At 47.6% G+C, this 13,768-nt stretch overlaps 1 protein-coding gene across 1 annotated transcript in view; it reads left to right on the top strand.

Moving 5' to 3' along the window:
• Positions 1-11,467, top strand: part of LOC135545102 (F-BAR and double SH3 domains protein 2-like) — a 64,200-nt gene extending 52,733 nt beyond the window's left edge. The window contains exons 15-18 of the mRNA XM_064972742.1: positions 7,933-8,141; positions 9,942-10,116; positions 10,484-10,554; positions 10,703-11,467. Coding sequence (XP_064828814.1) covers positions 7,933-8,141; positions 9,942-10,116; positions 10,484-10,554; positions 10,703-10,786 — 539 coding nt within the window. The 3' untranslated portion in view covers positions 10,787-11,467. The remainder of the gene's footprint in view (positions 1-7,932; positions 8,142-9,941; positions 10,117-10,483; positions 10,555-10,702) is intronic.
• The last annotated feature ends 2,301 nt before the right edge of the window (positions 11,468-13,768 follow it).

The following is a 13,768-nucleotide window of genomic DNA, read 5'->3' as shown; positions in this document are numbered from 1 at the left end:
CCTCAATAGTAAACGTCTGAACCCAGTGTGTTAACTCACCTCAATAGTAAACGTCTGCACCCAGTGTGTTAACTCACCTCAATAGTAAACGTCTGAACCCAGTGTGTTAACTCACCTCAATAGTAAACGTCTGAACCCAGTGTGTTAACTCACCTCAATAGTAAACGTCTGAACCCAGTGTGTTAACTCACCTCAATAGTAAATGTCTGAACCCAGTGTGTTAACTCACCTCAATAGTAAATGTCTGAACCCAGTGTGTTAACTCACCTCAATAGTAAACCACCCAGTGTGTTAACTCACCTCAATAGTAAACGTCTGAACCCAGTGTGTTAACTCACCTCAATAGTAAACGTCTGAACCCAGTGTGTTAACTCACCTCAATAGTAAACGTCTGAACCCAGTGTGTTAACTCACCTCAATAGTAAACGTCTGAACCCAGTGTGTTAACTCACCTCAATAGTAAACGTCTGCACCCAGTGTGTTAACTCACCTCAATAGTAAACGTCTGAACCCAGTGTGTTAACTCACCTCAATAGTAAACGTCTGAACCCAGTGTGTTAACTCACCTCAATAGTAAACGTCTGCACCCAGTGTGTTAACTCACCTCAATAGTAAACGTCTGAACCCAGTGTGTTAACTCACCTCAATAGTAAACGTCTGCACCCAGTGTGTTAACTCACCTCAATAGTAAACGTCTGCACCCAGTGTGTTAACTCACCTCAATAGTAAACGTCTGAACCCAGTGTGTTAACTCACCTCAATAGTAAACGTCTGAACCCAGTGTGTGTTAACTCACCTCAATAGTAAACGTCTGAACCCAGTGTGTGTTAACTCACCTCAATAGTAAACGTCTGAACCCAGTGTGTGTTAACTCACCTCAATAGTAAACGTCTGAACCCAGTGTGTGTTAACTCACCTCAATAGTAAACGTCTGAACCCAGTGTGTGTTAACTCACCTCAATAGTAAACGTCTGAACCCAGTGTGTGTTAACTCACCTCAATAGTAAACGTCTGAACCCAGTGTGTGTTAACTCACCTCAATAGTAAACGTCTGAACCCAGTGTGTGTTAACTCACCTCAATAGTAAACGTCTGAACCCAGTGTGTGTTAACTCACCTCAATAGTAAACGTCTGAACCCAGTGTGTGTTAACTCACCTCAATAGTAAACGTCTGAACCCAGTGTGTGTTAACTCACCTCAATAGTAAACGTCTGAACCCAGTGTGTGTTAACTCACCTCAATAGTAAACGTCTGCACCCAGTGTGTGTTAACTCACCTCAATAGTAAACGTCTGAACCCAGTGTGTGTTAACTCACCTCAATAGTAAACGTCTGCACCCAGTGTGTGTTAACTCACCTCAATAGTAAACGTCTGCACCCAGTGTGTTAACTCACCTCAATAGTAAACGTCTGCACCCAGTGTGTTAACTCACCTCAATAGTAAACGTCTGAACCCAGTGTGTTAACTCACCTCAATAGTAAACCACCCAGTGTGTTAACTCACCTCAATAGTAAACGTCTGAACCCAGTGTGTTAACTCACCTCAATAGTAAACGTCTGAACCCAGTGTGTTAACTCACCTCAATAGTAAACGTCTGCACCCAGTGTGTTAACTCACCTCAATAGTAAACGTCTGAACCCAGTGTGTTAACTCACCTCAATAGTAAACGTCTGAACCCAGTGTGTTAACTCACCTCAATAGTAAACGTCTGCACCCAGTGTGTTAACTCACCTCAATAGTAAACGTCTGAACCCAGTGTGTGTTAACTCACCTCAATAGTAAACGTCTGAACCCAGTGTGTGTTAACTCACCTCAATAGTAAACGCCTGAACCCAGTGTGTGTTAACTCACCTCAATAGTAAACGTCTGAACCCAGTGTGTGTTAACTCACCTCAATAGTAAACGTCTGAACCCAGTGTGTGTTAACTCACCTCAATAGTAAACGTCTGAACCCAGTGTGTGTTAACTCACCTCAATAGTAAACGTCTGAACCCAGTGTGTGTTAACTCACCTCAATAGTAAACGTCTGAACCCAGTGTGTGTTAACTCACCTCAATAGTAAACGTCTGAACCCAGTGTGTGTTAACTCACCTCAATAGTAAACGTCTGAACCCAGTGTGTGTTAACTCACCTCAATAGTAAACGTCTGAACCCAGTGTGTGTTAACTCACCTCAATAGTAAACGTCTGAACCCAGTGTGTGTTAACTCACCTCAATAGTAAACGTCTGAACCCAGTGTGTGTTAACTCACCTCAATAGTAAACGTCTGCACCCAGTGTGTGTTAACTCACCTCAATAGTAAACGTCTGAACCCAGTGTGTGTTAACTCACCTCAATAGTAAACGTCTGCACCCAGTGTGTGTTAACTCACCTCAATAGTAAACGTCTGCACCCAGTGTGTTAACTCACCTCAATAGTAAACGTCTGCACCCAGTGTGTTAACTCACCTCAATAGTAAACGTCTGAACCCAGTGTGTTAACTCACCTCAATAGTAAACCACCCAGTGTGTTAACTCACCTCAATAGTAAACGTCTGAACCCAGTGTGTTAACTCACCTCAATAGTAAACGTCTGAACCCAGTGTGTTAACTCACCTCAATAGTAAACGTCTGCACCCAGTGTGTGTTAACTCACCTCAATAGTAAACGTCTGAACCCAGTGTGTGTTAACTCACCTCAATAGTAAACGTCTGAACCCAGTGTGTTTAACTCACCTCAATAGTAAACGTCTGCACCCAGTGTGTGTTAACTCACCTCAATAGTAAACGTCTGAACCCAGTGTGTGTTAACTCACCTCAATAGTAAACGTCTGCACCCAGTGTGTGTTAACTCACCTCAATAGTAAACGTCTGCACCCAGTGTGTTAACTCACCTCAATAGTAAACGTCTGCACCCAGTGTGTTAACTCACCTCAATAGTAAACGTCTGAACCCAGTGTGTTAACTCACCTCAATAGTAAACCACCCAGTGTGTTAACTCACCTCAATAGTAAACGTCTGAACCCAGTGTGTTAACTCACCTCAATAGTAAACGTCTGAACCCAGTGTGTTAACTCACCTCAATAGTAAACGTCTGCACCCAGTGTGTTAACTCACCTCAATAGTAAACGTCTGAACCCAGTGTGTTAACTCACCTCAATAGTAAACGTCTGAACCCAGTGTGTTAACTCACCTCAATAGTAAACGTCTGCACCCAGTGTGTTAACTCACCTCAATAGTAAACGTCTGAACCCAGTGTGTGTTAACTCACCTCAATAGTAAACGTCTGAACCCAGTGTGTGTTAACTCACCTCAATAGTAAACGTCTGAACCCAGTGTGTGTTAACTCACCTCAATAGTAAACGTCTGAACCCAGTGTGTGTTAACTCACCTCAATAGTAAACGTCTGAACCCAGTGTGTGTTAACTCACCTCAATAGTAAACGTCTGAACCCAGTGTGTGTTAACTCACCTCAATAGTAAACGTCTGAACCCAGTGTGTGTTAACTCACCTCAATAGTAAACGTCTGAACCCAGTGTGTGTTAACTCACCTCAATAGTAAACGTCTGAACCCAGTGTGTGTTAACTCACCTCAATAGTAAACGTCTGAACCCAGTGTGTGTTAACTCACCTCAATAGTAAACGTCTGAACCCAGTGTGTGTTAACTCACCTCAATAGTAAACGTCTGAACCCAGTGTGTGTTAACTCACCTCAATAGTAAACGTCTGAACCCAGTGTGTGTTAACTCACCTCAATAGTAAACGTCTGAACCCAGTGTGTGTTAACTCACCTCAATAGTAAACGTCTGCACCCAGTGTGTGTTAACTCACCTCAATAGTAAACGTCTGAACCCAGTGTGTGTTAACTCACCTCAATAGTAAACGTCTGCACCCAGTGTGTGTTAACTCACCTCAATAGTAAACGTCTGCACCCAGTGTGTTAACTCACCTCAATAGTAAACGTCTGCACCCAGTGTGTTAACTCACCTCAATAGTAAACGTCTGAACCCAGTGTGTTAACTCACCTCAATAGTAAACCACCCAGTGTGTTAACTCACCTCAATAGTAAACGTCTGAACCCAGTGTGTTAACTCACCTCAATAGTAAACGTCTGAACCCAGTGTGTTAACTCACCTCAATAGTAAACGTCTGCACCCAGTGTGTGTTAACTCACCTCAATAGTAAACGTCTGAACCCAGTGTGTGTTAACTCACCTCAATAGTAAACGTCTGAACCCAGTGTGTTAACTCACCTCAATAGTAAACGTCTGAACCCAGTGTGTTAACTCACCTCAATAGTAAACGTCTGAACCCAGTGTGTTAACTCACCTCAATAGTAAACGTCTGAACCCAGTGTGTTAACTCACCTCAATAGTAAACGTCTGAACCCAGTGTGTTAACTCACCTCAATAGTAAACGTCTGAACCCAGTGTGTTAACTCACCTCAATAGTAAACGTCTGAACCCAGTGTGTTAACTCACCTCAATAGTAAACGTCTGCACCCAGTGTGTTAACTCACCTCAATAGTAAACGTCTGAACCCAGCGTGTTAACTCACCTCAATAGTAAACGTCTGCACCCAGCGTGTTAACTCACCTCAATAGTAAACGTCTGAACCCAGTGTGTGTTAACTCACCTCAATAGTAAACGTCTGAACCCAGTGTGTTAACTCACCTCAATAGTAAACGTCTGCACCCAGTGTGTTAACTCACCTCAATAGTAAACCACCCAGTGTGTTAACTCACCTCAATAGTAAACGTCTGAACCCAGCGTGTTAACTCACCTCAATAGTAAACGTCTGAACCCAGCGTGTTAACTCACCTCAATAGTAAACGTCTGCACCCAGCGTGTTAACTCACCTCAATAGTAAACGTCTGAACCCAGCGTGTTAACTCACCTCAATAGTAAACGTCAGAACCCAGCGTGTTAACTCACCTCAATAGTAAACGTCTGAACCCAGTGTGTTAACTCACCTCAATAGTAAACGTCTGAACCCAGTGTGTTAACTCACCTCAATAGTAAACGTCTGAACCCAGTGTGTTAACTCACCTCAATAGTAAACGTCTGAACCCAGTGTGTTAACTCACCTCAATAGTAAACGTCTGAACCCAGTGTGTTAACTCACCTCAATAGTAAACGTCTGCACCCAGTGTGTTAACTCACCTCAATAGTAAACGTCTGCACCCAGTGTGTTAACTCACCTCAATAGTAAACGTCTGAACCCAGCGTGTTAACTCACCTCAATAGTAAACGTCTGCACCCAGCGTGTTAACTCACCTCAATAGTAAACGTCTGAACCCAGTGTGTGTTAACTCACCTCAATAGTAAACGTCTGAACCCAGTGTGTTAACTCACCTCAATAGTAAACGTCTGCACCCAGTGTGTTAACTCACCTCAATAGTAAACCACCCAGTGTGTTAACTCACCTCAATAGTAAACGTCTGAACCCAGCGTGTTAACTCACCTCAATAGTAAACGTCTGAACCCAGCGTGTTAACTCACCTCAATAGTAAACGTCTGCACCCAGCGTGTTAACTCACCTCAATAGTAAACGTCTGAACCCAGCGTGTTAACTCACCTCAATAGTAAACGTCAGAACCCAGTGTGTTAACTCACCTCAATAGTAAACGTCTGCACCCAGTGTGTTAACTCACCTCAATAGTAAACGTCTGCACCCAGTGTGTTAACTCACCTCAATAGTAAACGTCTGAACCCAGTGTGTTAACTCACCTCAATAGTAAACGTCTGAACCCAGTGTGTTAACTCACCTCAATAGTAAACGTCTGAACCCAGTGTGTTAACTCAGCTCAATAGTAAACGTCTGAACCCAGTGTGTTAACTCACCTCAATAGTAAACGTCTGCACCCAGTGTGTTAACTCACCTCAATAGTAAACGTCTGAACCCAGTGTGTTAACTCACCTCAATAGTAAACGTCTGAACCCAGTGTGTTAACTCACCTCAATAGTAAACGTCTGAACCCAGTGTGTTAACTCACCTCAATAGTAAACCACCCAGTGTGTTAACTCACCTCAATAGTAAACGTCTGCACCCAGTGTGTTAACTCACCTCAATAGTAAACGTCTGAACCCAGTGTGTTAACTCACCTCAATAGTAAACGTCTGAACCCAGTGTGTTAACTCACCTCAATAGTAAACGTCTGAACCCAGTGTGTTAACTCACCTCAATAGTAAACGTCTGAACCCAGTGTGTTAACTCACCTCAATAGTAAACGTCTGAACCCAGTGTGTTAACTCACCTCAATAGTAAACGTCTGCACCCAGTGTGTTAACTCACCTCAATAGTAAACGTCTGAACCCAGTGTGTTAACTCACCTCAATAGTAAACGTCTGAACCCAGTGTGTTAACTCACCTCAATAGTAAACGTCTGAACCCAGTGTGTTAACTCACCTCAATAGTAAACCACCCAGTGTGTTAACTCACCTCAATAGTAAACGTCTGAACCCAGTGTGTTAACTCACCTCAATAGTAAACGTCTGCACCCAGTGTGTTAACTCACCTCAATAGTAAACGTCTGAACCCAGTGTGTTAACTCACCTCAATAGTAAACGCCTGAACCCAGTGTGTTAACTCACCTCAATAGAAAACATCTGAACCCAGTGTGTTAACTCACCTCAATAGTAAACGTCTGAACCCAGTGTGTTAACTCACCTCAATAGTAAACGTCTGAACCCAGTGTGTTAACTCACCTCAATAGTAAACGTCTGAACCCAGTGTGTTAACTGACCTCAATAGTAAACGTCTGAACCCAGTGTGTTAACTCACCTCAATAGTAAACGTGAACCCAGTGTGTTAACTCACCTCAATAGTAAACGTCTGAACCCAGTGTGTTAACTCACCTCAATAACCCCAGTGTGTTAACTCACCTCAATAGTAAACGTGTGTGTTAACTCACCTCAATAGTAAACGTCTGAACCCAGTGTGTTAACTCACCTCAATAGTAAACGTCTGAACCCAGTGTGTTAACTCACCTCAATAGTAAACGTCTGAACTCACCTCAATAGTGTGTGTTTAACTCACCTCAATAGTAAACATCTGAACCCAGTGTGTTAACTCACCTCAATAGTAAACGTCTGAACCCAGTGTGTTAACTCACTTCAATAGGTTCAAGCCTCATTGATTGTTCCAAAATTAAGTGATAACCCTCTCTCTCTCCCCACCCTCCCCCCTGTCCCTCTCCCCCTCCCCCGCTGTCCCCCTCCCCCTCTGTCCCTCTCCCCCCCGCTGTCCCTCTTCCCCCCCTCTCCCCCTCCCCCTCCCCCGCTGTCCCTCCCCCCCCCTCCCCCGCTGCCCCCTCCCCCTCTGTCCCTCTCTCCTCCCCCACTGTCCCTCTCTCTGCGCCCTGCTCCCCCTCTCCCCCTCCCCCTCTGTCCCTCTCCCCTCCCCCGCTGTCCCTCTCCCCCTGCTCCCTCTCCCCCCCCCCCTGTCCCTCTGCCCCCTCCCCCGCTGTCCCTCTCTCTCCTCCCCCGCTGTCCCCTCTCTCCCCCCCCTGTCCCCACTGTCCCCCTCCCCCCGCTGTCCCCCCTCTCTGCGCCCTGTCCCTCTCCCCCTCCCCCTGTCCCCTCCCCCCGCTCCCCCGCTGTCCCTGCTCCCCCCCCCCCTCCCCCTCTGTCCCTCTCCCCCCTGCTCCCCCTCCCCCTGTCCCTCTCCCTCCTCCCCCGCTGTCCCTCTCCCCCCTGTCCCTCTCCCCCCCGCTGTCCCTCTCCCTGCGCCCCCGCTGTCCCTCTCCCCCTCCCCCTCTGTACCTCTCCCCCTCCCCCGCTGTCCCTCTCTCTCCCCCCCCCCGTCCCCACTGTCCCCCTCCCCCGCTGTCCCTCTCCCCCTCCCCCACTGTCCCTCTCCCCCTCCCCCCACTGTCCCTCTCCCTCCTCCCCCACTGTCCCTCTCCCTCCTCCCCCACTGTCCCTCTCCCTCCTCCCCCGCTGTCCCTCTCCCCAGTGAGTTTTGTGAGGGCGTTGTATGACTACGCGGGCCAGGCGGATGAGGAGCTGTCCTTCCCAGAGGGGGCTGTCATCCGTCTACTCAACAGAGACACCCAAACTGACGATGGCTTCTGGGAGGGAGAGTTTAACGGACGAGTGGGAGTTTTCCCTTCTGTACTGGTGGAGGACCTGACGGAGAGCGGAGAGAATGGAGCACACACACTTGTAAACACACGCACCCACTTGAGAGCAGAAACACACACACACAAATGCACGCACGCATACACACAGCTACAGTACCAGTCAAAAATTTTGGGCACACCTACTCATTCAAGGGCATACACTATATTTACATAAGTATGTGGACACCCTGTCATACACTATATTTACATAAGTAAGTGGACACCCTGTCATACACTATATTTACATAAGTAAGTGGACACCCTGTCATACACTATATTTACATAAGTATGTGGACACCCCTTCAAATTAGTGGATTCGGCTATTTCAGCCAGACCCGTTGCTGACAGGTGTATAAAATTGAGCCCAAAGCCATGCAACCTCCATAGACAAACATTGTCAGGAGAATGGCCTTACTGAAGAGCTCAGTGACTTTCAACGTGACAGCGTCATAGGATGCCACCTTTCCAACAAGTCAATTCGTCAAATTTCTGCCCTCCTAGAGCTGCCCCGGTCAACTTTAAGTGCTGTTATTGTGAAGTGGAAACATCTAGGAGCAACAACGGTTCATCCGCAAAGTGGTAGGCCACTCAAGTTCACAGAACGGGACTGCCGAGTGCTGAAGAGCGTAAAAATCATCGGTCCTCAGTTGCAACACTCACTACCGAGTTCCAGACTCTGGAAGCAACGTCAGCAGAATAACTATTTGTTGGGAGCTGCGGGTTTTCATGGCCGAGCAGCCGCACACAAGCCTAAGATCACCATGTGAAATGACATGCATTGGACTGGTTTTAAAGCTCGTTGCCATTGGACTCTGAAGCAGTGGAAACACGTTCTCTGGGGTGACGAATCACCATCTGGCAATGCGATGGACAATTCTGGGTTTGGCGGATGCCATAAGAACGCTACCTGCCCCAATGCATTGTGCCAACTGTAAAGTTTGGTGGAGGAGGAATAATGGTCTGGGGCTGTTTTTCGTGGTTCGGGCTAGACCCCTTAGTTCCTGTAAAGGGGGAATCTTAATGCTACAGCATACAATGACATTCTAGTTGATTCTGTGCTTCTAACTCTGTGGCTACAGCATGACAAAACCCCCGTGCACAAAGCGAGGTCCATAAGGAAATGGCTTGTTGAGATAGGTGTGGAAGAACTTACTGGCCTGCACAGAGTCCTGACCTCAACCCCATCGAACACCTTTGGGGAAGAATTGTAAGGCCGACTATTAGCCAGGCTTAATCACCCAACATTAGTGCCTGACCTCACTAATGCTCTTGTGGCTGAATGGAAGTATGTCCCTGCAGCAATGTTCCAGCATCTAGTGGAACATCTTCCCAGAAGAGTGGAGGCTGTTTTAACAGCAAAGGGGGGGACCAACTCCTTATTAATGCCCATGAGTTTGGAATGAGATGTTCGATGAACAGGTGTCCACATACCTCTGGTCATGTAGTGTATTTGGGTCCACGATGAAACATGGCGTCCATTGATGTGTCTGTTTGGCTGTTATGTCTAGTTCTGTGATTGGTTTAGGAGTGGTCATATCCTTCCTGGAGTTTAACAGGAGTTGTTTACTGTAGATAAGTGTGATTAGAACTACTCCAGTCCTCTGAGAATAACAGCTCTGTTATCTTGGTTTGGACTGAGTGCTAAACGTTTGTCGCCTGGCTCACTTCCTGTCTGTCGGCCTGGAGAACGATGATATGGAGACTGTGTTTTCAATGGTTATGAATACGTCTCGGTATGCAGAATCTGTGAAAGAGGATTGACACTGTCCTCTAACCCCTAAATGTCTCTCTCTTTCTGTTTGTCTCCTTCTTTCCATCTTTGTATCTTTCCTCCCCCTTCCAGATCTCTCCATCGACGAGGTTGCCCTCCTCCCTGCCACCCCTCCCTCTGTATGATCAGCCCCCGTGTAGCCCCTATGCCACCCCAGACACCCCCACCCCTCCGCCCCTCCCTCGCTCACCCTCTGTCAACGGGGAACACAAGCCGCCTCCCTCAACGTACAAGGGACCCACTCACAGTAAGAGAGCGACCAATGCTGGGTTTTGTTTTTACACATGTAAGAAAGAGTAACATGACAATTATATACAGTCGGTAAGACTGTAAAATGAGTACATCTCTCACAGGGGTTATGCCTGTCTTTATCTGCCTCCCTCTCTCTTTCTGTCTCATTTTGTCTCTCTGTCTCTGTCCCCTTCTCTGTCTCTGTCCCCTTCTCTGTCTCTGTCCCCTTCTCTGTCTCTGTCCCCTTCTCTCTGTCTCTGTCCCCTTCTCTCTGTCTCTGTCCCCTTCTCTCTGTCTCTGTCCCCTTCTCTCTGTCTCTGTCCCCTTCTCTCTCTGTCCCCTTCTCTCTGTCTCTGTCCCCTTCTCTCTGTCTCTCTCATCAGATCATAGTTCTGCTCTGAGTCCAGTGTCTCCAGAGTTCACTCCCGACGGAGGCCCTAGCAAACTACGACCTGTAAGCCACCCCAAATACTCAACCTTTCACCAGGCGTAGATCAAGGCCAGTATTGGGAGAAGCCGTGTGGATTTAAAGTCATTACTACATGTAGATCAGATATGTGTTTAATGCCCCCCTCCCTCCCTCTCTCTCTCCCGCTCCATAGGTCCGTGCAGCCCCCCCGCCCCCCAAGCAGAAACCTCGCAAAAAAGCAGAGAAGACTGAGGAGGTGGAGATCACACTGGTGTGACAGACAGACGGACTGCACAGCGCTGCCCTGCAGACCTGAGTGACTGAACTTTGAACTGGGCTTTACCTCTAACCTTTGAACCATATAACTCCCCCTTCTCTCCCACCACTGGGAAGAACTCCCCCTTCTCTCCCCCTAACTCCCAGCACTGGGAAGAACTCCCCCTTCTCTCCCCCTACCTCCCAACACTGGGACGAACTCCCCCTTCTCTCCCCCCAACCTCCCAACACTGGGAAGAAACAAGGGAAGGAAGATGATTGTCTCCTAGCAACAAGGAGTAGCAGCCCCTCCCTGCTCACCCCTCCTCTCCCTCTGTGTCAGACTGTCTGTTGCCTTAACTTTGCTCCCATCTGGCAGCCATTTTGAATGAAAGGAGGAAGAGCGGGAGGAAGAGGAGAACGAAAAGGAGACATGTTGAGGAGGAGAGTTGCTATGAAAGGGAGTTGTATCTGCTATGTGAGCTGGGATTCCCCTGTTCTTGCCATATATAGTCGTATCATACGTGTTTAATGTGGATTAGTACAGTACATTACTGTTGTCATAGGAACGTTTCATATTAGCCTAACCCGCTGATTGGACGATCTATTTTATATGTAGTAGAAGTTGATCCGTATGTCAACCTGAAATAGCATTGTACATACAGTTAAAGGGTATGGAGAGATGGAGGGAGAGAGAGAGGAAGGGAGGGGAGGGAGGGAGGAATGGAGAGAGGGAGGAATGGAGAGAGGGAGGAATGGAGAGAGGGAGGAATGGAGAGAGGGAGGAATGGAGAGAGGGAGGAATGGAAGGGGAGGAATGATGAAGGAATGGAGAGAGAGGGGAGGGAGGGAGGAGAGGGAGAGATGGGGAGAGAGAGAGGGAAAGGGATGGAGAGAGAGAGGAGGGAGAGAAAAAGATGGAGGGAGGGAGAGATGGAGGGAGAGATGGAGAGAGAGGGACGAAGGGAGAGAGAGAGGGGGGAGGAAGGGGAGAAGAGGGAGGGAGGAAGGGAGATGGAGGAAGGGAGGAAGGAAGGGAGAGAGGGAGGAATGGAGAGAGGAGAGATGAAGGGAGAGAGAGAGGGAGGGAAGGGAGAGATGGAGGAAGAAAGATGGAGGGAGAGGAGGGAGGAGATGGGAGGAAGGGGAGAGAGGAAGGGAGGGAGGGGGGAGGAAGGGAGAGAGAGAGGGAGGGAGGAAGGGAGAGATGGAGGAAGGGAGAGAGAGAGGGAGGGAGGAAGGGAGAGATGGAGGAAGGGAGAGAGAGAGGGAGGGAGGAAGGGAGAGATGGAGGAAGGGAGAGAGAGAGGGAGGGAGAGATGGAGGGAGGAAGGGAGAGAGGGAGAGAGAAAGGTGGGGCTGGATCCTCCCTGAACGTTCTCTAACACCTCCCTCCATCTCTCTCTCCTTCTCAGACAGACTGTTCTGTCTATCTGCAGTTTGTATGGATCAATGGTAACCAACACACACACACACACACACACACACACACACACACACACACACACACACACACACACACACACACACACACACACACACACACACACACACACACACACACACAGAAGTCTCCTCAGCTTCAACCTCTGATGAACAGTGTGTGTTTGTATCATTGATATGTAGTCGTCAACAGGAAGTGCAGAGGAGACAATAGGAAGTGCTCTAAGAGATGGGGTCAGAGTTTGGTGTTTTACAGCTGTGGTTGTAACCCCTGGTCAGGCTTCTGTTTACCCTTCAGACATATATACTGATACCTGCATTTAATGCTTTACGATGACTGTTTTCTCTGACTGCCTGTCAGAATCAACCCCTGTTCTGGTTATGTGTTGGACCGGGTGTGTCTCTCTCTCTGATGGAATCTGAGTGAGGGGGATGTTGAGTGGAGAGAGACTGTATTTAAACGACTGAATGAACAAACCCAGAGGCCCACCCGAAAAGAAGGGAAGTAGAGAAGGTTGCAGAAAACAACACCACCACAGAGGACAACATGTCCAGAGGACAACATGTCCACCACAGAGGACAACATGTCCAGGGGACAACATGTCCAGGGGACAACATGTCCAGATGAGCTGCACCACAGGGGACAACATGTCCAGAGGACAACATGTCCAGATGAGCTGCACCACAGAGGACAACATGTCCAGAGGACAACATGTCCAGAGGAGCTGCACCACAGGGGACAACATGTCCAGAGGAGCTGCACCACAGAGGACAACATGTCCAGGGGACAACATGTCCAGAGGAGCTGCACCACAGAGGACAACATGTCCAGGGGACAACATGTCCAGAGGAGATGCTTTCTGCCACCTTGTTGTGTATTCCTATTTTAAGACTGTAGCCATGCTTTTATTATTGAAACCAGGAAGTCTACGTTGTTTCAGTCACAATTTTTTGTTGGGTGTGATTTTGATTCCGCGTCCTACCCACTAAGCAATTAATGGTATACCACATCGCTACTGAGCCCCTAAAGTTACTGAGGAGGAAGAGGTAGATGTGGGAAAGGGTCCGACTTGTGTCACTTGTGACCTTTCAGTTTGACCCTTGAACTTTGACATGTGATGTTGTGTAGATTTGGAAAGCACTTCAGGCTGATAAATTAGGTCCTAACATTTCACACAGCGATTGGCTTGCCCATTTCAAACCTGCCACAATGATAGTGTATTTTACGGTGATATGCCCTATCGTATAGAAGATTCAACAACCTGTGAGGATATACCTTACCAATATCCATTACCAGCCCCTTCAAGCCTTCCTAACCCAACCCAGGGAGACATCGTAGCACTTTATCCCCTTTGATTGATTTGGTTTTATTCTCTTGTTTGTATTTCTGTTGTTTTTCAGTGTTGCTGTCTCATTCTGGCTACACCTTCCTAACCCCTAACCTCTGACCCCTAACCTCTGACCCCTAACCCCTATCCTCTGATTCCTATCCTCTGACACCTAACCTCTGACCCCTAACCCCTATCCTCTGACCCCTAACCTTTGACCCAGCATCGTGTAC

Source organism: Oncorhynchus masou, chromosome 9 (assembly GCF_036934945.1).
Source record: "Oncorhynchus masou masou isolate Uvic2021 chromosome 9, UVic_Omas_1.1, whole genome shotgun sequence".
NCBI lineage: Eukaryota > Metazoa > Chordata > Actinopteri > Salmoniformes > Salmonidae > Oncorhynchus > Oncorhynchus masou.
This window is presented reverse-complemented; position numbering and strand designations above follow the sequence as displayed.